This window comes from Drosophila innubila (genome assembly GCF_004354385.1).
Source record: "Drosophila innubila isolate TH190305 chromosome 2R unlocalized genomic scaffold, UK_Dinn_1.0 1_C_2R, whole genome shotgun sequence".
In the NCBI taxonomy this organism is placed as follows: Eukaryota; Metazoa; Arthropoda; class Insecta; order Diptera; family Drosophilidae; genus Drosophila; species Drosophila innubila.
The window spans coordinates 15623676-15646551 of NW_022995374.1; the positions used below are offsets into that span (position 1 = coordinate 15623676).

Below are 22876 nucleotides of genomic sequence, written 5' to 3' on the forward strand. Positions count from 1 at the left end.
GTTAACTGCTTGGGACATTGCTAATAGTCATTTAACATAAGAAACAAAGTAATGTTAACACTCTAACATAATCGATTGCTGTTAACAAAGCAACAAGTAAAATGTTTTCTGGGTTGTAGAAAAAAATGAAATTGATAAGCGTGATTATTTCCTGACCGTAGACACAATAAATATCAAATCTCTTGAGACATACAGCTTAGATTTTATTACAATTAAAAAAAGAAAAGGCAAAACAATATTAATGATTGATTGCGAGCAGCCGGCGAGCGATTGCTAAAAAAGGGACTATATATAATTTCAAATAAATGCAACAATTTAATTCATCGAGTTGATAGAATCAATCAGCTTTATACAACTACTATACATCGCAAGGACTTGCAATTACAATTTGCCTGTCAGCTCGGGAACTGCCTTAAACAGATCAGCGACTAAGCCGATGTCAGCCACCTGGAAAATAGGTGCCTCCGGATCCTTGTTGATGGCCACAATCGTTTTGGAGTCCTTCATGCCGGCCAAGTGCTGAATGGCACCGGAAATGCCCACGGCGATGTACAGCTCGGGTGCCACAATTTTGCCCGTCTGACCAATTTGCAGATCGTTGGGCACAAATCCAGCATCGACAGCGGCACGAGAGGCGCCAACAGCGCCGTTGAACTTGTCAGCCAGATCGTAGAGGAGCTTAAAGTTATCGCCGGACTTGAGGCCACGTCCGCCGGAGATGATGACCTTGGCGCCCGTCAGTTCAGGACGATCCGACTTAGTCAGCTCCTGGGATACGAATTCGGTCAGGCTGCTGGCGTAATCTCCAGCCGGAGCCTGTTCAATGGCACCGCTGCCGCCGCTGCTGGCAGCTGGTGGGAAATTCGTTCCACGCACTGTAATGACCTTGACCGGATCCTTGGACTTGAAAGTGAGTATCGCATTGCCCGCATAAATGGTGCGCACAAATGTGTCCTCCGACTTGACATCAATGATCTCGGATATCGGCGACACATCCAACTTGCCGGCTACGCGTGGCAACACATTCTTGCCAAATGCCGAAGCACCTGCCAAAATGTGAGTGAACTTGAACTGCGATTGGGCGGCCAGCACCAAAGGCGTCAGGGATTCCGCGGTGAATCCTTTGAAGGCGGCATTCTCAGCCACCAAGACCTTGGTGACACCCTCGACCTTGGCCACAGCCTCCGATGCCTAGAGATCAGTGTAAAATTCAAATTAAAATCAAATGATTATGCAAACTTTTAGCAACAACAACAAGAATAACAGATATACTTACGGGTCCACATTTTGTGCCTGCGACAAGAACTGTGACGTCACCGCCGATCTTCTTGGCCGCCGAGATGGTGTTCAGTGTGAGCGGGTTAAGTGTCTCATTGTTGTGCTCCGCCAACACCAATGTGCTCTTGCAACGCTGCAACTATTAAGCAAAAGCAACAATAAAAATTAGTAAATTAACAAATTTATGTTAGGTGATCGTGCGACATTTTCTGTAATCGATTTCATTAAAATACTTACAATGCTGCTGCGCACTAGATTACGCGTATTGCTGGCAAACATGTTGAATTAATTTAACGTTTTAACTGCTTTAAAAATGGTTATGAATATTAATAAATTTATTTAAATGAAGCCACAATTACCTTCCGAAGAATCGCAGAAAGTCCAAAAGTCGTTTTCACAGCTGTTGCCACAGATCGTTGCCACCTGGCCGGAAAAACGTTGTCGTTTATTTGAACGTTGCCAGACCTTTGAAAACCAAATAGATTCTTGAAAGTGGCATCTTTGCAGAAAAAAGACGATATAATTTTTTTACAATGATTCTTTATTTTTTTGTTTTTTGGCGTTTTTTCTAAACCTCAAACCAGATTTGTGATTTTAGATTAAGTTCTGTTGAATAATTTAGTTAAATTTACAATACTCGCCACTTTTAACAGACTATTTATGTGTAAGCTAACAGCTGGATGTTTAACAGTAGCATTTTATTTTGTTAAAGGTTTGAAGCTTTTTATCCCAAGGGGAGAGCAGTTACAAATTAAATTCTGAAAAAAATATATTAAAGTGCAGAAAATTCCAACAAACAAATTTTCAAAAAAAGGTGGCAAATATTCAAGTTACCAATTTTGACATTTGATCCAAAATGGTACATGTTGCCAGACTGGTACATTTTGCAGGGTGGCAGCCAAACAGTGTTTCCACAGTATTTTATACATACATATTTACATAAAGCAAGCAATGCTAATTTGTTAGATTTTGTCTAAATTGCGGTGAATAACACAATTATTATAGTACACTTGCAGTTGAATAACTGAACTGAATCATCAAAGACAATGGGTAAAGCAATACCTGATCGGTGCGTATGTTCGCTTAAGTGTTATTTTAATATACACTGAAATTGTGTCGAGACGCGTGTTTTGTTGTTTATGTTATTATTTGTGTAATTTATATTCTTGTTGTTGCAGTTGGCTTAATTATCAACCTATTGGCCAACGCGTACCCGCCACACGTTTTATTGCATTCAAAGTGCCGCTAAAACAGGTGAGTGCTTCGGCCCGACCGCCCGCTTCCCCTCTGATCCAAAACCGGTTGGCAGGAGCAGCTACAACAACAACTGGAGTAGGAGTTGAAGTTGGAGTATTGATTGATGTTGAAATGTGGACCACCGGCCAAGAGGGCCTCTAAAAATAAATAACAAAAGGGTCCCAAGCAGACGAATTTTGTGTGTATTGCAATTATGCATAAAAGTGGCAAGTGGTACATGCAACCCGATCCCGGGTCCCGGATCCAACAGCCAACATTCAAGAGGACCCCACGCAGCCGCCCTGCATGAATATTAAATTAAATTGTTTTTGCTTAATTAAATAACACCGCACAGTGGCCGAGGAGTTGCTCCTTGGCAGCTTATTAATTGTACCGCCGCCGGCGCAGTGCATAAATTGAGCAATTTCAACATGTTTTGAATATGTTCCATATTTGCCTTTTGCAGAATGTCAATAACACAGTCGATGAGGAGCTGCGTCTGGCGCCGCATTCCCTGCTGGAGTCTGTTCCAAATTTGGGTCTGATCGTTGACTTGACCAACACCAATCGATACTACAATCCGCAGGCAAGTTCAATCGAGGTTTAACCTTTCTATACACAAACTTATTAAATGATCTATTTCAGGAATTTAGGGATCAAAATGTAGAGCATCAGAAGCTAATGATACCAGGTCATCATACGCCTCCCACGGCACTCGCACAGAGGTAGGTTGTTCGAAAACTCCTCTTATCTGGATAAGTTAATAGGCTGGATCATCAAATTCCATTTCAGATTTTGCGACTATGTGACAAACTTTCTAGAGGCTAATGCGGATAATGGTAAGTGCACAAACTGTAGATTCTCCTCCCACACAAAGATTCACACACTCTGAGCCGTGGGAACGCTTTCCCCACTACCAACTATGCAGATGCATATCAGTCCACACAATTAGAGCTCCAAATATGCAAAGAGATTTTTATCAAAAGCGAGTTGCCGTCCATATATACTGTATGTAATGTGCAATTACCATTTTAAGGCAGTGCAGCCTCCAGAAAGAAATGTTGACAAAGTGACGAAAACTAAGACAATTTCATCTTTGGGACAACTTCAGCATTGTGGGCAGGCGCAATGCACTTAAAAAAAAAAGGTTTTTTTATCATGCCAACCCAATTTATAAGGCAGTTAAGCCTGATTAAACTAAAACTATTTTGCTTTTTAAATGTCTTTTTATTGATTGACAGTTTTATATAGAAATTAGCTGAATTTGTAAAAAAAAACTTTTAAAGCGATCTGTTTTTATTAATACCGTTTTAACCGGCCTAAAAGTGTAGCGACGGTCTTGAAAAACAAGCTTCTGTAAATGAATTTTCTCGTTATAGCACTTAAAAAAAGTGTTTATAAATTTAAGGTAACTAAACCTTATTTCACTTACACCGACTTAAGCTGTCGTATAAATTAGAACTTAGTCATTGTACCAGCATTCAACGGAAAAAACAGAGTGATCGCAAAATATTAATTTACATTATGCCAGAGCTGTTATCGTTTGACAGTCTGTTATTAACAAGTTGACAACAATAACAGAGTGCATGTGCATATTCGTCAGTTGGCATCATTGGTCCGTATATATGCTAATTAACAGAACTGGCGCCGCTTTGCGTTGAAAATCAGCACAATAAAATAAATACAAGATACGAGTTGTCTGCCGACAACAACATACATATTTACAACGTAAGAAATCAAAAAAAATATAAGTCAAATTCAAGGTGGTCGCGACTTTTCAAGCGACTAGTTGAAGTTGCTGTCTTCGTTTTACTTTTGCTACAGTGGTTAGCAGATAAGTAATTGCGCTTACTATTTGAATTCAAAGATTGATAGTTTTTAATAATGCCTTTAATCCGATAATTAATAACAATACTATTTAGCTATTGACAATTTGAAAAAATTATTTAAAAAGTTAATATACTATCAAAAAATCAAATATTATATAAGATTGTTTTAAATCAAAATCCGTTTTTCAATTGGGAAAATGTTTCAAAAGGCATTTAGAACTTTAAAATGTAGGGACATCATTTATGGAACACACTTGATTGACTTTTGAAATTTTTTTAAAAAGATTTTAGCGTTTCGCCCATTGTGACCCAGTTTGGAGCAAGGATGCTGTGGTTTTGCCCATGTTGTAACTTGGTTAAAACACAGCGAAAACATGACGTACAAGTGGCAGCTACGACTGGCTGCAAATGTGGCACCCGCATAGCGCACAATTCGAAAACGACTTTTGTTTGCCGCACCGACTTGCCACACAGAACAGCACCGCACCTGCCTGCCCCCTAGCTACCTAACAAGTACTACGAGCCTTTTACCCGACCGCTGACATGTTTTATTTTTTATTTTTCACAAAATTTATAGCCAATGTTGTGGATATTGGCAGTGCGCAGTGTTTTCTAGATTTAGCCCAGGTCGCGCTGCTTCTGCTTTTATGCCAATTTGGCCAGAAACTCAGTCACAGTCAGAGTCAGAGTCACATTCGCAGAGGAGTCTCGGGCACAGCCGGTTTTTGCCACTTGGCGTGGGCGATGCGAACGCATTCCTGTGGCAATGTCTGTAATGAAATTTGTAGCAATTTGTGGCGACATGACACAGCCAACTGACAGCAATAGTTAAATGCTTTCACTGCACTACAGATAACTTCGAGCAAACCCCAAGAATGTCATATAATAATTAACAATTTCGGTAACTTCTCACTTCCTACTTTACAGACAAACTTATTGGAGTGCATTGCACACACGGCGTGAATCGTACTGGATACCTGATCTGCTACTTTATGATCACTCAGATGAATATGTCACCCAAGTTGGCCATTCAAAGTGCGTAAAATCTGGCATAAATATATGCCAGACTGAAAATAACTTATTGAATCAATTGCAGCTTTTGCCGATGCACGTGGTCATAAAATTGAAAGGGAGAACTATACGAGCTCATTGCTGCAGCTGATGCAGTTAAGGAAGAGGCGTAACGATAGCGATAACAGCCAACACGTAGAGGGAAAGAGAACTAAGTTGCCCAGGCACCGACATCAGGATGAGCAGCGAAGCGAACGGAGTGAAGGTAATTGGCGACAGGATCAACATAGTTGGCAGCAGCAGCTACAGCAGCAAGTGGAACTTGATAATCGACGAAAACAGAAGCTACATCAGCAAGAAGAGCATCAAAATCGACGACAACAGCAGGAACAACGTCATCAAAGGTATAACCAGGATCGGCACTATGGTCATGATGACAGAAGTCAGCAAAGACCACATCGTCGTTGGCAGGATAATGAGCGACAGGAGTCCTTTAATCGAAAGGACAATTATAATATCTCCTATAATCAAAAGCCAGGGAACTGGCAGACACGTCCATCCCACGACTGGCATCGTGATCGCAATGATGATCGTCAAAGCTATAGCAGAGGCAACAACAACTACAACAACTACCACAACAGCAGATACAATAATAATTACGGCAATAATAAGTATAGCTGGAACAGCAATCAACGACAGGAAAGTGGAACAAGTCGTAATCGTTTCACTCGCTTCAATGATCAGGAGTAGCTTTACATCTCCTTCCATTCTAGATCTTAGTTCTATTAAATGTTGTAAATTTCGCAAGACTTTCATTTATAATAAATTCCAATCGAGTGTTGGTCAATTTGTTGTAAATTATTGTCCATTAGGCCAATATGCAACGCCCGGTAACAACAACAATTAAAATTCATTTTCAACATGGCCAAAAGCCGCGGGTGCCGTTCAACTGCGAGCAGTTAACAAGGCATCAGATCCCGAGATCGTGTGAAGATACACTCAAAATTTGCATATGCTTTTGATGTCAGAGATTGCGACTCGCACTGAGACTGGAGCCAAGGCGGAGACTGGAACTCAAATGGGGAAAGGGGGACGCAAGATAAGCATTAAGCGAAGAGTGGCGTGAAATTCCTGGAAATTAGTGCGTGGCCGGCGGCAAGCGGCTTCTGTGTCAAACAAATGTCAAGCTATGCGTGAGGCACTGTGTCCATATACCTATGTATGCCAGAGATTGCTGGCCTTGCACAGTGGGCGGTGCAGCTCAAGTAAGTGAATAAAACGTAAAGCTTAAATTATGATGTTGGATTTGTTAAAGATTTTGAGTTGCATTTTGTTTATTCTGCCCGATGTCACCCGTTTTTCTTTTAGCACTACCATCAAAACAACAGATGGGCTCAATAAAGCCATGTTCTTAGCATGCACAGTTGTGACTCAGAGTTTGAGATACATTAATAGGCGGCTGTCCATGTCTTTGTATAGCTTAGATACAGCCAATTCGCCTGCAGCACTAACTGTATTTAATTGCTGCTTAATTACATACAGATCTAAAAAATATATCTAAGATATGTTGAAGGCCACTCCACAACTGCTGCATAGGATGGGAAGGATTTCGCAAACTTCTGACTCAGTGCATCCCCGTTGCTTCCAAAATAATGTCCACTGACTCCCAATTCGAAGAGTGGAACATTAAAGTTGCCATTGGTTTTCTAAAAAAAAACAGATAATAAGATAATTGAGATGGTTATAATTCATAGATTATGTTTCTATAACTTACCTCAATTTCCAGGAAGAATTTCAGTGGCGAGGTAATAATGCCATATGTGAAATATATGTGATAAGATAGTGGATATTCCGGGGGTTCTTCGAGGTAACTGCGTGCGAATGACCAGTTGCTCAATGTGGCGAAATCATCTACATAGGGTTGAATGAACAAACTCATGTGATCCGGACCATTTAATTCGAATTCAAAACGCGCAGTTGTATTGTTTTCCAACACTGTTTTGCTTAACAGTGTTAGATTGGTGGGGATTGGTGGTATTACAGAATCCGCACGATGCACCCAGATCGTCTCCAGACGATTCTCCACCCATCTCTCATCATACAATGGCACTCCACACATCATGTGCTTTTCGCAGTCCTCTTTCAAGAATCTGGCACCGGTTAGGCGTACTCCTATCATGGGTTCCGCCAAACGTCGGTCTTGGAAATTGATCAAATATCCCGATTCATCGATGCTTTCACTGCCGTCATATTCATAGTAGATTTTTCGCACGTGCTGATACGAAATATCAGATAAAATATTTGATAAAATCCACGATTAAATTGGTCTGCCAATAAATACCTGATAAGTAACTCGGTGACTGTTTGTTCTTGGGCGATAAGGGAAACCCATTTCAGTGGAGCTTGCCAGAAAAGTTGTGATGCCTGTCACCATCAACAAGGCTAAAACTACGGTAAGTGGCTTACGGAACATATTGATAAGCGGCATCTGAGAAGAACAAACTTAGTCATGTCTTATCAAGATAAATGAGAAATTTTATATAGAACTCACCAAAAAGCCAAAAGAAAGAATTGTTCCCACTGCAGCCAAGCCTGCAATAAACAGATCTGGATTCGTAGCACTACCAGAGCGTCCATTCATTGGTATCAACACTACCAAAAACAGGTAGAAGAGGGAGCTGCTATATAGGAAAGGCATCACCTGTCCCATTATAACTAAGCCTGTCCAGCTGTATCCTCGATCGTGGAACGTTGTCAGCATGTTTAAGATCATGGCAATGACATAAAAAATTATTGGAATGGTAAATATATACGCGGATCGTATTCCTCTAACGGTTAATAAAATATCCACAACAGACAGAATAATTGCCCAGCTATGTAATCCCAGTTGAAGATGGTAGGCGAAAGGCAGTTTAATCTGGCAAAGAAAAAGATTTAGTCAGGAAATTTAACCAATCCAAATATTACTCACTTTTTGCTGCAACTGATAGTAAATGGTAATGGGAAGACTTAGTCCAATAAGTGCTGGACATATATATAATCCGATGAGCAGGGAAGGGGTACTAAAGTAGGTCAAGGACAATCCGTAACTGTCAAAGTAATATGCAACCAATAAAGGTAATGCCAGACTTAGTGAAAGAGCTATAATCTGAATAATCAGCAGGATTATTAGACGCTGAACCACGTGACAACAGGAAAGGGATGAAATTGCAGACATCCGCCATACGGATATGATGATCAGGATGAGTGCTACTCCAGCAATGCTATAGTTCAGAATCTTTCCAGTTTCTTCAGAGTAGTTGACAAAAAAGAGTCCAAGAAAGTCGAAGTACACAGCATGTCCCGTCTCATAAGCCTATTAATGAATTAGTTATGAAAATGTCTTAGATTAAAACTAGCTTCGATCGTCTTACCTGTGTATTGTACATTTCAGGAGCATTAGCTAAAGCTCTTACAAGACTCAGTATATTATCACCAGTATTCTGAATAGATCCGCGAGGAATAACGTCGGTGCGATCGTACTTGGTGTGGTAAATGTATCCATTCGTAGTCTGGGCAATGTCGAGTCCTACAGTTACAACAAATTATAAAACTGTCTTTAGAAATTCCTCTTTTTCATACCTGGAATATTGCCATATTTTGTGAATGCCGCGAAGTCTGTGTCTGATGGTATTAGTCCCGCTTGGAAGACTTCCTCCCCTAATGTAGTGGCAGCAGGATGCTTAGCACTCTTCTTGTAGTACTGAAGAATTGAAGAACTTTATTAAAATATTTATAATTAGAAATTTTCATATGATCTTACATTAACCAGCCATGGATGCGAGGGACCTGATTGAAATAGATATTCACGTCCTCCACTGCCAGCCGCATCCAGATTGATGAGTGCTCTGTGAATAAGTTTCTTCTATTTAAAATTCTCTTAAGATTTTGTATATATATTATATAATACTTACTTGCAATTATCGGCCCATTTGTGTTGTGTAATAAATGCATGAGAGGCTTGCAGGGCAGATTCTTCCGCTCCATTAAACAGAAAGACGATGGGATGCGCGAAAGATTCTTTAGTCGTGGCCATTACTCGTAATACCTCCAGCATGGTGGCAACCATAAATCCATCGTCACCTGCGCCCGGAGAAGTCAACACGGTGTCAAAGTGACTGTTCACCAGAAGATAAGACTCGCTTGTTGAATTTTTTGAAGATAATTTCACAACAACATTCTGAACTCCTTGGTACATGTTAAGCATATGGGCATATCTGAGTGCTCCCGATCCCTGTTGTACATTAACCTCCAAGGTGAAGTAGTCCGTTAGCAGATCCTTTTTTATATCAGCTATTTCGTTGAGCAGAAACATCACTGTGGTCACTTCATTTGTTTTACTTCCAACCACTCTGGTGCCAATATTGACCAGATTATTCAGAGTGTTATAGGCGCGTTCTCCAATAAATTCCCCATTGACCGCATCCTCGGTGCTCAGAGCAGGGGGCAGGCGATAAAAGAAGGGAATTACTACTGCGAAGAACAGTAGTACCCAGAAGAGTACGAAACCTGTTCCAAAATACCAAGAGGGTTTATTATTCGAATCTCTTGCAGCCAGATTTCTGGATGACCCTTCGCCAGCTTCGCGCGAGATCTGTGTTTAAATGGATCAAATTTGTAAAGTATTGTGTAATTTTCTCATGTATTAAGGTGTTTACAAGTTTCTCCTTATCGCTCATGATTTCCAACTCGTCCTCCACTGAAGTGAAGCACACGCGTCCAACTTCTCGACTAACCAACCACCCTAATATAACAGTCTTTTATAGCTGACCAAAAAAAAGCCATAAAGGCGGAGGCTTCAGTCGAAATTTTTAAAATATATATTTTTATGGCGACAATGATTCTATATAACCTTGATAACGATCAATACGAGGGCAGTTTAATACTAAAGTGCAAAATATAATTGAAAATATCAAAAAGTTTCTTATATTCCCTAAAAATGTTCAGATAGTCGTCAACTTTTTGGACTACCCTCGTTAGCCAAATTTACAGCTATGATTAAAGGAAGCAAGCTTATAAAGTCGCCATGCTCATGATGATTTCAAAATTTGAAATACGCACGCCATATTAATGATAAGTCGCCTATAATCTCTGATCATAAAGTATTTATAATCTGATTTAAATCAAAGTACCCAAATTGTTTTGATTTATCTGTCTAGTGCAACGTCATTTAAAGCCACTTTTGAATTATCTCAACTACTCTACCTCAAATAAGAATTTCCTATTATATACTAACGAAATTCAGTGAGTTCTTACCAATTTTTTTCGCTATCAACCTATTCGATTTTATGACCAAAACATATTAATATTTATTATTCTTTGATAAACACTATCGCTATTTCGCATAATAAAATGTTGACCGATTTAAGAATGTTTTTATCCCAAACGTAGACTGTGGACTTCCGGAAATGATTCATGTTTGATTTACCAATCCATTATTTTCCAATAAAACTTTCGGTAAATAACACAGTCTTGCATTTAAAGAGATCCGTCTTTAGGCTTTAATTTCTATAACTTAACTTTATTTTACATCAGTTATTAAAATATATGTCTTTGATACTCTGAAGGCCAATGAACTACCACAGCATAATATGGGAATGTAGTGGCGAACTTCTCACTGATCACATCGCCCTTATGTCCAAGAGAATGCGCCGAAACTCCCAATTGGAATAGGGGAACTTTAAAGTCTCCATTCGGTTTCTATTTAAATAAAATACACTTTACTAATTATCCTATATTTTTGGTCATATTCCACACAAAACTTACCGAAAGTTCCAACATAAACTCTATTGTTGGACTATGTGATCCATATGTGATGTATATGTGATAGGAGAGTGGATAGGCCGGAGGATTTTTTAGATAAGTCTGGGAGAATGTCCAATTGCTAATAGTGACGAAATCATCTTTATAGGGTTCAATAAACAAAGACACGTACTGAGGTGCAGTTAATCTAAACTCAAAGCGAACAGTCCTTTTGTTTTCCAACACTGTTTTGCTTAATAGTTCCAGTTTGGTTGGGAATGGAGGCTCAATAGTTTCGCGTGGTAACCACATTCCCTCTAGACGGTTATGAACCCAACGCTCATCGAACAAAGGCATTCCACACATCATATGCTTTTCGCATTCGGATCTCGTTCTCACCGATCCCGTCAGATTAACCCCGACGAAAGGTCGTTCTTCTCGCCTATCTTGGAAGTTAAACAAGTAGCCGGATTCATCCTTGCTTATAGTTCCATCGTACTCGTAAAAGATTCTCCTCACGTGCTATAAAATTAATTATTCGACTGTGTTATCGGATCAATTATCAATATAATTACCTGATACATGACTCGCTCACTATTAGTCTTGGGTCGATAAGGGAACCCGATTTGAGTACTACTAGCCAAGTACATGGTAATTCCACTAACCAGCACTAGAGTGAGTACTACGAAGGATGGTCGACGGAACATGTTGATTAAAGGAGCCTTTGAGGATAAACTATTAGTTTCTAAAAGAAAACGAAAGGAACTCAAAGCAAACTCACCAAAAATCCAAAGGATAACACGGTACCTAGGGCTGCCAAGACTGCAATCATTGTGTCTGGATTTGAAGCACTTCCAGAGCGACCGTTTATAGGTGTCATGGCCACAATAAAAATATAAATGACGTAGCTAATATAGAGATAAGGTATCACCTGGAAACTCATAACCGAGCCAGCCCAACTGTAGCCACGATCGTGAAATGTTGTCAATAAATTTATTACCAAGGATATGGTATAAAAAACAATCGAAAATGTGAGAATATATACGGAACGTATTCCATATGCGGTAATTCCAAGAGCCAAAAACGATAAAAGAATTGCCCAGCTATGCAATGCCAATTGGAGGTGGTATATAGAAGGCAGTTTATTCTGGGAAGTAAAAAAGTCATTCTGGGAGCTAATTCGATTAAAACAATTACTTACTTGCTGCAACGATTGATAGTAAATTGTAATGGGGAGAGTTAGACCAATAAGTGATGGACATATATATAATCCAATAAGCAGGTAGGGCGAACTGAAGTAGGTTAAGGACAATCCGAAACTGTCAAAGAAATAAGCTACCAATAAAGGCAATGTCAGACTTAGAGAAAGAGCTATAATCTGAATAATCAACAGGAATATAAGACGCTGAACCACGTGACAACAGGATAGACATGAAATTGCAGACATCCGCCATACGGAAATAAAGATCAGGATGAGTGTAACTCCAGCAATGCTATAGTTCAGATTCTTTCCAGTTTCTTCAGAATAGTTGACGAAGAAGAGTCCCAGGAAGTCAAAGAAGATGGAATTTCCTGTCTCATATGCCTATTAAATAAATACTTTGTTAAAAGAAAGGGTTAATTTAAAACAAAATTTTAAAATTCTTTACCTGCACATTGTATAATTCGGGAGCATTAGCTAAAGCCCTTACAAGGCTGAGCACGTTATCACCAGTGTTCTGGATGGATCCCCGAGGGATCACGTCAGTGCGATCGTATTTGGTGTGGTAGATGAATCCATTAGTAAACTGGCTAATGTCGACACCTATTAAGAAAGTTAGTTAATCCTTCGGTTGAATGTCCTTGATTTCGTACCTGGAATATTGCCATGTTGTACGAAGATACGATAGTCCGTATCTGAAGGTATAAGTCCAGCTTGAAAGATTTCCTCAGCCAAAGTTGTAGCAAAAGGATGTTTGGCACTTTTCTTATAATACTGAAAATTACACGGAATATTAAAAGTAAGTCTATTAATGGTTTCCGAGTCTTACATTGGCTAACCATGGATGCGAAGGTCCAGTTTGGAATAAAATATCGCGACCTCCACTACCACCAGCATCCAAATTGACTACGGCTCTGTAGATCATAAATAATAATAAATAACAATAAGTTAGAATATAATGTAAGAGTTAAAAATATGTTTCCAAAACCTACTTGCAATTTCCTGCCCATTTGTGTTGGGTTATAAAACCATGAGAGGCTTGCATGCCCATTTCTTCGTCTCCATTGAACAGGAAGACGACAGGATGCTCAAAGTGTTGCTTTGTTGTTGCCATTACTCGTAATATCTCCAACATGGTGGCAACCATAAATCCATCGTCACCTGCACCCGGAGAAGTCAACACGCTATCAAAGTGACTGTTTACCAGAAGATAAGACTCGCTTGTGGAATTCTTCGATGATAATTTCACAACAATATTTTGAACTTCTTGGTACACTTCCAGCAGATTGCTATAGATGTGGGCACCTGAGGTTCTCTGTACGTCGATCTCTAGAGTAAAGTATTCCTCGAGGAGATTATTCCTGATATCAGCTATCTCATTAAGCAGAAAAAGCGCAGCGTCCACCTCATTGTTATTACTGCCTGGCACTTTTGGGCCGATATTGACCAGGTTATTCAGAGTGTTATAGGCGCGTTCTCCAATGAATTCTCCATCGTTGCCATCCTCTACAATCAGAGCTAGGGGCAGGCGGTAGAAGAGAGGAATCACTACTGCGAAGAACAGTAACATCCAGAAGAGTATGAAACCAGTTCCGAAATACCAGGGCGCATTTACAGAGTTATTTTTCCCAGAAATATCTCTGAGTGGCCCTTTGCCATCCTCGTTAGGTAGCTGTGAATTATTTTATATTGGTATTATGAAGAACATGTTGAATATTATGTAAAGAAGTCTCTACCAGTTTATCCTTATCACTCATGCTCGATCGATGTTATTCTGTTGAAGTGAACTCCCCGCTTTCACAAATGGAACTGCGGAGCTCAGACATGCGAGTGAGTATTTAATAGTAGTCTGGAATAGAATCATAAAGTCGGTGCCTTATTAAATAACCGATTACCAATTTAAATACATAAATTTATGGCGTCCATATCGGTATGGCTTTCAGAAGCAATGCAATAAATGTTCTTTAGATCGTAATCATTTCAAAAATTTGATAACTATCCAAATCTTATACCCTTACTAAGGGTATTCAAGTTTGCCCATCTTTCATAGTCTTTCTCTACCAATATCATTTTGATAAATTACTTTTTGTTTCTTTAAAGTGTATAAACAGCGATACTAAATTTTTATTTTCGACGGATCATAATTTTTTGTATATTGTTGAGGCACACGCTAATGGTTTATTACTAAGCGAATTATTATCAATACTCTTTGTTCTAAATTATCGTTCGTTCACATAATAAAAACTTGATTGAGTTGTTAAAGATTTTTTATTTATTGAAAGATTAATGATTATTATTTTTTAAATGATTCCGACTCAAATTTAATTTATAATAATTATTTTAAGTACATGGATTTTTCCAATTTAAAAAATATATCTTTGGTATGTGGATGGCCAATGAACTAGTATTGCATACGATGGGAATGTAGAGGCCAACTTCAGACTGCTCTCGTCACCCTTGTCACCCATATAATGTCCCGACACTCCCAGTTGGAATAATGGAACTTCAAAGTCTCCATTGGGTTTCTATCAAAATAAACAAAAATATATCTTAATATTCTCGATCATATTCTTATTACTTACGGAAATATCCAATGTGAAATCCAGAGTTGGATTAGCTATGCCAAACGTGATGAATATGTGGTAAGATAGTGGACTGGCTGGAGGATTTTTTAGATAGTTCTGCGAGAATGTCCAGTTGCTTACAGTCACGAAGTCATCCTTATAGGGTTCAATAAACAGACTCAAGTGAGGGGGTCCCGTTACACGAAATTTGAAACGTACAATCGTACTGTCGTTTTTCATCACTTTTTTACTTATAAGTTCCAGTTTGGTTGGGAATGGAGGTTCAATAGTTTCACGTGGTAACCACATTCCCTGTAGACGGTTATGAACCCAACGCTCATCGAACAAAGGCATTCCACACATCATATGTTTATTGCATTCGGATCTCGTTCTCACCGATCCCGTCAGATTAACCCCGACGAAAGGTCGTTCTTCTCGCCTGTCTTGGAAGTTAAACAAGTAGCCGGATTCATCCTTGCTTACAGTTCCATCGTACTCGTAAAAGATTCTCCTCACGTGCTATCAAATTAATTATTCGACTGTGTTATCGGATCAATTATCAAAATAATTACCTGATACATGACTCGCTCACTATTAGTCTTGGGTCGATAAGGGAACCCGATTTGAGTACTACCAGCCAAGTACATGGTAATTCCACTTGCCAGCACTAGAGTGAGTACTACGAAGGTTGGTCGACGGAACATATTAATTACAGGAGCCTTTGAGGATAAACTATTAATTTCTGATAGAAAATTAAAGGAAGTCAAAGCAAACTCACCAAAAACCCAAGAGATAACACTGTACCCAAGGCTGATAAGGCTGCAATCATTGTGTCTGGATTCGAAGCACTTCCAGAGCGACCATTCATGGGGGTCATGGCCACAATGAAAGTGTAGATGAGAGAGCTTAAGTATAGAAAAGGTATAAGCTGGAAACTCATAAACATGCCAGACCAACGGTAGCCACGGTCGTGAAGTGTGGTCAACAGATTAACAGCCAATGATATGGCATAAAATGCAAGAGAAATAGTGATACCATATACCGAACGTATTCCAAAAGTCGTAGCTCCGAGCACCAGAAGAGACAGAACGATCGCCCAGCTGTGCAATCCCAGTTGAAGGTGGTAGACAAAAGGCAGTTTATTCTGGGGAATACGAGACTTAGTCGGGGAGTTAAGCTAACCGATCTTCAAACTCACTTTCTGCTGCGATTGGTAGTAAATTGTGATGGGTAGAGTTAGACCAATGAGCGAAGGACATACATATAGTCCGATGAGCAGGTAGGGGGAACTGAAGTAGGTTAAGGACAGTCCGAAACTGTCAAAGAAATACGCTACCAGTATAGGTAGTGCCAGTCCAAGTACAAAGCCTAAAATCTGGATAACCATAAGAATTATAAGGCGCTGCACTACGTGACAAGAGGAAAGGGATGAGACAGCTGACATTCGCCAAACTGAAATGAAGATCAGAATGAGTGTAAGTCCAGAAACGCCATAGTTCAGAGTCTTTCCAGTTTCCTCTGTGTAGCTGACGAAGAAAAGACCGAGGAAGTCAAAAAAGACTGCATGTCCTTCCCTATTTGCCTGGTTTGAGAAGAGACGTTAGTAAAGAGATTAAGTGTAAATTCTTCCTTGATTTTACATATGTATCGTGCATTTCAGGTGCATTGGCCAAGGCTCGAACAAGACCAAGAATGTTATCTCCAGTGTTCTGGATAGCGCCTCGGGGGATCGCATCGATTCGATCGTACTTGGTGTGATATATATATCCATTAATAAATTGCCCAAAGTCAAGACCTGAAAATGAAGTTCAGTTAATCCTTCAATCCTTTAATGGTGTGTCCTTCATTTCGTACCTGGAATATCGCCATATTGCACGAAGATACGATAGTCCGTAGCTGAATCTATGAGGCCTGCTTGGAAGATTTCCTCTGCCAATGTAGTAGCCAAAGGATGTTTTGCACTCTTCCCGTAGTACTGTAAATTACACGGCACTGTAAAAGAGACATTCTGTATCGATAACTTCACAGTCTTACCCTTGATAGCCAGGGATGTGAGGGACCTGTCTGGAAAAGAATCTCACGACCTCCACCTCCAGCTCCTTCTAGGTTTACAACGGCCCTGGAAATAATTATTTAACTTATGTTGTAATAAAAGTTTTGATCTTGAGAAACTTACTTGCAATTTCCTGCCCATTTGTGTTGGGTTATAAAACCATGAGAGGCTTGCATGCCCATTTCTTCGTCTCCATTGAACAGGAAGACGACAGGATGCTCAAAGTGTTGCTTTGTCGTGGCCATTACTCGTAATATCTCCAACATGGTGGCAACCATAAATCCATCGTCACCTGCACCCGGAGAAGTCAACACTGTGTCAAAGTGACTGTTAACCAGAAGATAAGACTCGCTCGTTGAATTCTTCGAAGACAGTTTCACAACCACATTTTGTACACCTTCGTACATTTCGAGCAGGGAACTATAGATGTGTGAGCCCGAGGTCATTTGTACGTCAATATCCAAATTGAAGTATTCTTCCAAAAGGTTTTTCTTTATATCGTTTATCTCAAGAAGAAGAAAAGACACAGCGTCCACTTCATTGGCAGCACTGCCTGTCAGCCTGGGTCCAATCTGAACCAGTTCATTTAGAGTTTTATAGGCGCGTTCTCCAATAAATGCCCCTTTGCCAGAGTCCTCGACTGTCAAGACTGGCGGCAGGCGGTAGAAAAGGGGAATTACAATTGCGAAGAATAGTATTATCCAGAACAGAAGGAATGCAACTCCGCAGTACCAAGGTGATCTTGGAGTGGAACTAGGTCGGGGAGTTCCTTTGCCATCCTCGTTGGATATCTAATAAAAAGGCTTTTAAGTTACTTAAATACAATTTGATTACTTTCAAGGAAGACTCTACCAGTTTATCCTTGTCGCTCATTGTCAGTAGATACTGTTCTGTTTAAATTAACACCACGATCTCACAAATGAAACTAACGTGTTCAGACTTATGATCACGTATTTATAGGAGTCTGAAGCATATCCAATTACCAATTAAAATTATTATCTTTACTGCATTCACAAAACAAGCCTTGTATAATTTGAAAATTTATCATTTAAAAATTTTGATAACCATCCAAATTTGTAATAAAGATATGTATATTGAATAGGAAATATAAGATATGTATATTGCCTACACGTGGCATTTGTAAAAATCACAAAATACGATAAGATTATTCCCAAAATTAAGATTGTGTTATGTCAAATTTCAAATTTGGCTTTTCAAATTTCCTTATTGAATTGGGTCGATCTTTTTGTCTATAAGGAAATCTGATAAGATTATTTATTAATTATTAATTTTTTTTATGTCTGAGATATATTTAAAGAAAGTCTGTAAAGCAGACATACAATATGATCTTCTCTGGGTATTTTTTAAAGTATTCCGACCATTGTATAAGGCCTGTCATTTTGATGGCACCTGATCGTTTCGATTATTTCGTCATGGTGGTCAAATGTCAACTTATTAGCATAAATGTGGCTGCTGTCGCCGTTTCTCCTTGGCACTGTCGGCGTTTATCGGAGTTTCATCTTATCTCGATCGATCTTCACGATCGCCAATTGTTGTGTATGGCCAGAGGTCCTGCGACAGCGACAAATCGTTGGCCATTACAATCGAGCAGTGATCCAGGGAGGGGGAGAGGTGTCGAGGAGATAGCAGAAACCGGCGGCAATGCAATCGAGTTGATGCTGATGTTGGATCTGAGGATCTGATCGGACTGCCCCGATAAACGCCTCGTGTGGCATGTGGCATGTGGCGTGAAGTTGTTTGTTGCGCTTAATTGGGTAGCAGTTCGTTTGCTACTCTTTTCGTCTCTTTTGGTTCTTTTTTTTTTTTGTGTTTTTATATTCGGTTATATTTAGCAACTGACTGACCCAAAGATGTCTGCCCGCCATCAGGTAAATTGCCTTGCCGGACTTTTGCCAGTTGTCAATGTCATTTGACATTAAAAATCCCAAAACTAAGCCAGTTTCGCGGCAATTAGCAATAATTAACTTAGGTTGATAAGCATATACTCATTTAAACCTTTATTGCGTGTAAACTAAATGAGTAAATGACTTTTTAAAATGTCAAAACTTCCTTGGAATATTTATTTATTGCCTTGAAACAAAATAACTACCAGGATAAGTGCAAAAATAATTTGTTACAAATTACAATTGTTGAACAGTAGCTTTGAGTAATTTGATAAATAAAATATAATAGTTAAATTGGTAGTTTATTATATTTTTCAAATGATATTGTTATTCTTGAGCAATACAATGAGAGTCCATGAATACGTTAAACGATTAGCTGAAATGAAGAAGTTAAAAAAAAAGAAAATAGTAAAGTGTATTATTAATCACATTTGTATACATGTATTTATAAAATATTCTTTTATCTTTAAATATAACTTGTGCACGACTGTAAAACTATGAAGAAGAACACATTTAAATCTTAAGATATACATTCCAAATCTTTCATTTCAACTAGGTCGACTGTTTAAAAATCCTAGCAGATGGATAAGCAAAAGGAGAGAGAGAGAGCATAAGTATCTCGATATATGGGTCTTTTGGTCATGCCGCCAATTGGAGCTTCCCTCCCCTCCGTACACGGCTATACAAGTAGTCATAAATTGTGAAATCAACCAAAAATTGCCAATTGTCAGCTGCGTGAATTTCTTATACATTTATAAGTATATATGGATATACATGTATATTTTTAGTTTATGGTCCGATGGCAGAGTCTGGAAAGTGTGGCCAATTTTCATATGGCTTTGACTGTGACTGTGTGGGGGTCATTTATCTTAGCATAAGTTGCAGCGCGATAATTGCATTCCACGGCCTCCACGGAGTTGAGATCGAGGCACGAATCGTGTAGCACATATTTTGCAGGCCACTTTGAAGTTCGCTGCCGACAATTAGGCATGCCACATAAATTTCCACCTCATACAGGGGGCAGTTTTAAAGGCGATGCCACAGCATTGATTTAAATAATATACGCGGCATTCATAAAATACCTGCTACAGTTACAGTTGATGCCACACACACACATACATACACACACACACAAACTGCAATTAGCTGCGAGTTTCGGTCAACAATTCAACAATTCCCTCCTTTCTGTACCTCCCTTTTCAGGTGCTCTATCAAACGGTGCAGTCAATCATGAATCAATGCCTCGGTTTTGCCTTTGGGGCGTGCCCCTTTTGTGTGGCATGTGTGTCCAGCCTGGGGCATGTGATATCCATACGTATTGTGTGTGCATGCGGTTCACAGTCTGACTGATAAAGGGTCAGACGTTGCATTCAATCTGCCACAGCTGAGTGCACCGGATAATCCTCCCTATTGTCAAGCCACAACTAGACAGTGACAGAGGCAGAGGGTGAAAGGGGTCGAGGGTATATCTACAGTTAAATTTGTCCTTTTGGCCAACCACATGGTTGACTGGAAGCTGAATTTGGCCTAAAGCGCTTTTAAATCATTAATTGGGGTTCAATTTGCTATAACTAGCAAAAGATTAGGAATTTAGAAGATATGTACATGTTTTTATGATTTAATTGCGGCTTGAAATTTGAATTTACCAATGAAAACTTTGAGTTAGAGTTTACAAATTAATGGAGAAATTATAAATTAATAGAAAATAGGGATTTTTTGGTTGAATTATGAATTCATTAGATATAGAAACTAAAAATTTCAACTTAATTATTAGAAAATTTTTAGATTGCTGTTTAAATTGAGAATAAATTAATATTAATATTAATATTTCCAATATTTTAGAATAAATTAATATTTCCAATTTGAAATGTGAGAATATTTTCCAAAATGAGAACACAAAAAATCTTCTCGAAACCTTGAGTTTCTTAGAGTGAAAGGGTTTAAAAAACAATAAAGGTATATGCTCGTATGGAAACGGAGAATTGAATAGAAAATAAAATAGAAAATATAAGTAATTAAGTAAACTCTTGAATTGTATTCCCGAGTAAGTGAAACTAAAAGAATTGTGAAGATTATAATCCCAAAGTATTTGAGCATCTGCTAAATTTAAAAGTCAGTGAGGCATGGAATCAGAAATTCCGATTGGATATTGATCCGCCCTTTCTACCGAATCGATTGTCTTATCGCCATACACGATCTTAATTAAAAGCCGACCGAGGAAAAAAAAGGGAATAAAAACAAATGTTTACTTTAAAGTCGATGGCAATCTCACTGGGTGTATCCTGGGGATTGGGTCTGCGGGCGGTGGGCGAGGGGCATGCCACATGTGACAATCGTGGGCAGTTAAATTGCACACGAAATCGATTTAAGCCGCGTTGAAAACACGAAATCAGCAATTAAGCGGCCGAAGGGCGAGATATTTATTTTTATTTTTATTTATCTGTTGCCGCCGTCAACAGTCGATGCAACTGCAACGTGCAACGGGCAATGGGCAACCGCTACGATATTGATGCCTGGCACGCACGTGACTCAATTCCAAGGGGCAGATTGGATACTTAGTGGCCTTCTGGGTGGGCGTTACCCAATGAGGCATGCAACATGCATGAAATGTGTGTCGCCTGAGCAGAGAGCAGAGAAGCTGATGAGCCATAATCCTTGACTTCGCCCACGCAAATATATTGTCATGTCTACAATGATGTTGGGTCTCCTCTTCTTCTTCTTCTATTTTTTTTGTGGCTGGCGCCGCGCATAAACTTTATTGTCGCCACATTTCTGTTGCATACTTCACGGCGCCACAGCGTCACACCAAAAATAAAATAGGAAAAGCAATAGAACTGTGCCACATCCAAGGCAAGTCATTGAACTTTAAAATGTGTCGCTGAGAACTGTGCGACACGCCCATTTTGCCCAAAAATGTTGCACACTCGCCCACGCCAACCCTTGGAGTACTGTTGCACCCCCACTTCCCCTTCTCCTGCTTCCCCCCCTTTTGTTGAAAGTAATTTTTGATGTTGCTTTATCGTCCATTTCTTTTGGGCAAATATTTGTGCAAGTCAGCAGCTCCCAGCGATTTCTGCCACCCCCTTTGGCATGTTTTTGTGTTATCAATCGTGTTGCATACTTGCAGGCGTTGCCAAGGGGCAGGGGGTGGGGTGCAACCTTACTGTTGTCAAAATTGTTACGGTCTTAGCTGGCAAATGTTTTGGAAATATCTCAAGTGCTATTTATTTTGGTCGGCTGTCAAAGTGCTTTCGTCTTTTCGAGGGTGTTTCGGGTAATATTTATGTGCTGTTTATGGTTTTGGGATTACATGCGAGTTCTCATCTTTTTTTTGGGCAGTCGGAAAAGACAGCTTCAACTTTAAGCTTCAGCTGAAGATTGGGTTAGGTATATGCTAAGGACTTTGTGGTCTAAAATGAACAATTTATCTTTATCAGTCTTTTCAGGGCTGCTTGGAGATTACAGTAGAATTCTCTCTTTACTGAAGATTAAAGATTAAAGTTCAACTATCTTAGAAATCTGTTGAGCTCTTACTATGGGTACTTTAATATTTTTCAGCTCCCTCAGAAGAAACATAAGAATTTATACATTAGGCTGCATCGATTTTTTCGAAAAAAAAATGGTACCCCATATTCGTAATCTAAGGTCAATTCTAAGATGTTTTACCAAGAAACTATAGTTCTAAAATCAATTCCTAGTCCACGTTTTAAGTTGAAAAATTTTGGACGAAAATTATGTTTTAAGGACAATTTGTCTTTGTACTTGAAAGTCCTGGTCCTAACACAAGTTTTGAAACCAATCTTGTCAGGATCGAACAAAAAATACTATAGATATGGTAATAATTCATGATAAAAATATCAAAAAAACACGATTTTCAACTTAAAAAGCGGAGACTAGGAATTGAGGAATTAGAGCTATGGTTTCCTGGTGAAAATATCTTAGAATTGACCGTAGATTACGAATATGGGGCTTAGACCTAATTGTTAAAAAATGTCTTAAATGATTTTAAATCGAAATAC

At 39.2% G+C, this 22876-nt stretch overlaps 5 protein-coding genes across 8 annotated transcripts; 1 reads left to right on the forward strand and 4 right to left on the reverse strand.

Moving 5' to 3' along the window:
- Positions 1-182: 182 nt before the first annotated feature.
- On the reverse strand, positions 183-1719 carry LOC117785881 (electron transfer flavoprotein subunit alpha, mitochondrial). 2 transcript variants are annotated; one of them, XM_034624142.1, is made up of 4 exons: positions 1638-1719; positions 1516-1580; positions 1277-1417; positions 183-1191 (listed from the first exon to the last, which is right to left on the reverse strand). In XM_034624142.1, exons 2-4 carry the CDS (start codon positions 1555-1557, stop codon positions 382-384), a joined length of 993 nt encoding a protein of 330 aa, XP_034480033.1. In that variant the 5' UTR covers positions 1558-1580; positions 1638-1719; the 3' UTR covers positions 183-381. The 2 variants fall into 2 exon arrangements, with proteins under 2 accessions (XP_034480033.1, XP_034480034.1); XM_034624143.1 differs by having other exon boundaries at positions 1516-1583; positions 1638-1654.
- A 500-nt stretch (positions 1720-2219) lies between these two features.
- LOC117785880 (RNA/RNP complex-1-interacting phosphatase homolog) lies at positions 2220-6257 on the forward strand. The gene is made up of 7 exons (XM_034624141.1): positions 2220-2347; positions 2457-2532; positions 2981-3100; positions 3160-3239; positions 3307-3353; positions 5271-5378; positions 5440-6257. Exons 1-7 carry the CDS (start codon positions 2325-2327, stop codon positions 6102-6104), a joined length of 1119 nt encoding a protein of 372 aa, XP_034480032.1. The 5' UTR covers positions 2220-2324; the 3' UTR covers positions 6105-6257.
- A 397-nt stretch (positions 6258-6654) lies between these two features.
- On the reverse strand, positions 6655-10120 carry LOC117785878 (endoplasmic reticulum metallopeptidase 1-like). The gene is made up of 10 exons (XM_034624138.1): positions 10052-10120; positions 9308-9987; positions 9157-9241; positions 8976-9096; positions 8768-8922; positions 8326-8709; positions 7906-8271; positions 7696-7842; positions 7129-7629; positions 6655-7060 (listed from the first exon to the last, which is right to left on the reverse strand). Exons 1-10 carry the CDS (start codon positions 10070-10072, stop codon positions 6899-6901), a joined length of 2622 nt encoding a protein of 873 aa, XP_034480029.1. The 5' UTR covers positions 10073-10120; the 3' UTR covers positions 6655-6898.
- Positions 10121-10870: 750 nt separating this feature from the next.
- LOC117785879 (endoplasmic reticulum metallopeptidase 1-like) lies at positions 10871-14152 on the reverse strand. Of its 3 annotated transcripts, XM_034624139.1 has the most exons (10): positions 14073-14152; positions 13329-14008; positions 13166-13250; positions 12990-13110; positions 12785-12939; positions 12337-12720; positions 11917-12282; positions 11711-11857; positions 11160-11657; positions 10871-11093 (listed from the first exon to the last, which is right to left on the reverse strand). In XM_034624139.1, the coding sequence occupies exons 1-10, from the start codon at positions 14091-14093 to the stop codon at positions 10932-10934; spliced, it is 2619 nt and encodes an 872-aa protein (XP_034480030.1). In that variant the 5' UTR covers positions 14094-14152; the 3' UTR covers positions 10871-10931. The 3 variants fall into 3 exon arrangements, 2 of the variants coding, with proteins under 2 accessions (XP_034480030.1, XP_034480031.1); XM_034624140.1 differs by lacking the exons at positions 10871-11093; positions 11160-11657 and having other exon boundaries at positions 11762-11817; XR_004617528.1 differs by lacking the exons at positions 10871-11093; positions 11160-11657; positions 11711-11857; positions 11917-12282 and having other exon boundaries at positions 12586-12720; positions 12785-12926.
- A 499-nt stretch (positions 14153-14651) lies between these two features.
- Positions 14652-17826, reverse strand: LOC117783010 (endoplasmic reticulum metallopeptidase 1-like). Its single transcript, XM_034620134.1, has 10 exons — positions 17806-17826; positions 17077-17744; positions 16935-17019; positions 16755-16875; positions 16541-16695; positions 16099-16482; positions 15679-16044; positions 15473-15619; positions 14919-15419; positions 14652-14861 (listed from the first exon to the last, which is right to left on the reverse strand). The coding sequence occupies exons 1-10, from the start codon at positions 17824-17826 to the stop codon at positions 14700-14702; spliced, it is 2610 nt and encodes an 869-aa protein (XP_034476025.1). The 3' UTR covers positions 14652-14699.
- Between the last annotated feature and the right edge of the window lie 5050 nt (positions 17827-22876).

Coding starts and splice junctions, on each gene's coding strand:
- LOC117785878 (XM_034624138.1), bottom strand. CDS start 10,072: ATGAGCGATAAGGAGAAACTT. Junction 9,988..10,051: donor TGAGCGATAAGGAGAAACTT/GTAAACACCTTA, acceptor ATTTAAACACAG/ATCTCGCGCGAAGCTGGCGA. Junction 7,630..7,695: donor GTCACCGAGTTACTTATCAG/GTATTTATTGGC, acceptor ATTTCGTATCAG/CACGTGCGAAAAATCTACTA.
- LOC117785879 (XM_034624139.1), bottom strand. CDS start 14,093: ATGAGTGATAAGGATAAACTG. Junction 14,009..14,072: donor TGAGTGATAAGGATAAACTG/GTAGAGACTTCT, acceptor AATAATTCACAG/CTACCTAACGAGGATGGCAA. Junction 13,111..13,165: donor CGCATCCATGGTTAGCCAAT/GTAAGACTCGGA, acceptor TGTAATTTTCAG/TATTATAAGAAAAGTGCCAA.
- LOC117785880 (XM_034624141.1), top strand. CDS start 2,325: ATGGGTAAAGCAATACCTGATCG. Junction 2,348..2,456: donor GGTAAAGCAATACCTGATCG/GTGCGTATGTTC, acceptor TTGTTGTTGCAG/TTGGCTTAATTATCAACCTA. Junction 3,101..3,159: donor ATCGATACTACAATCCGCAG/GCAAGTTCAATC, acceptor GATCTATTTCAG/GAATTTAGGGATCAAAATGT.
- LOC117785881 (XM_034624142.1), bottom strand. CDS start 1,557: ATGTTTGCCAGCAATACGCGTAATCTAGTGCGCAGCAGCATT. Junction 1,418..1,515: donor ATCTAGTGCGCAGCAGCATT/GTAAGTATTTTA, acceptor TTTGCTTAATAG/TTGCAGCGTTGCAAGAGCAC. Junction 1,192..1,276: donor CAGGCACAAAATGTGGACCC/GTAAGTATATCT, acceptor ACTGATCTCTAG/GCATCGGAGGCTGTGGCCAA.
- LOC117783010 (XM_034620134.1), bottom strand. CDS start 17,826: ATGAGCGACAAGGATAAACTG. Junction 17,745..17,805: donor TGAGCGACAAGGATAAACTG/GTAGAGTCTTCC, acceptor CCTTTTTATTAG/ATATCCAACGAGGATGGCAA. Junction 16,696..16,754: donor GCAATATGGCGATATTCCAG/GTACGAAATGAA, acceptor CTTCATTTTCAG/GTCTTGACTTTGGGCAATTT.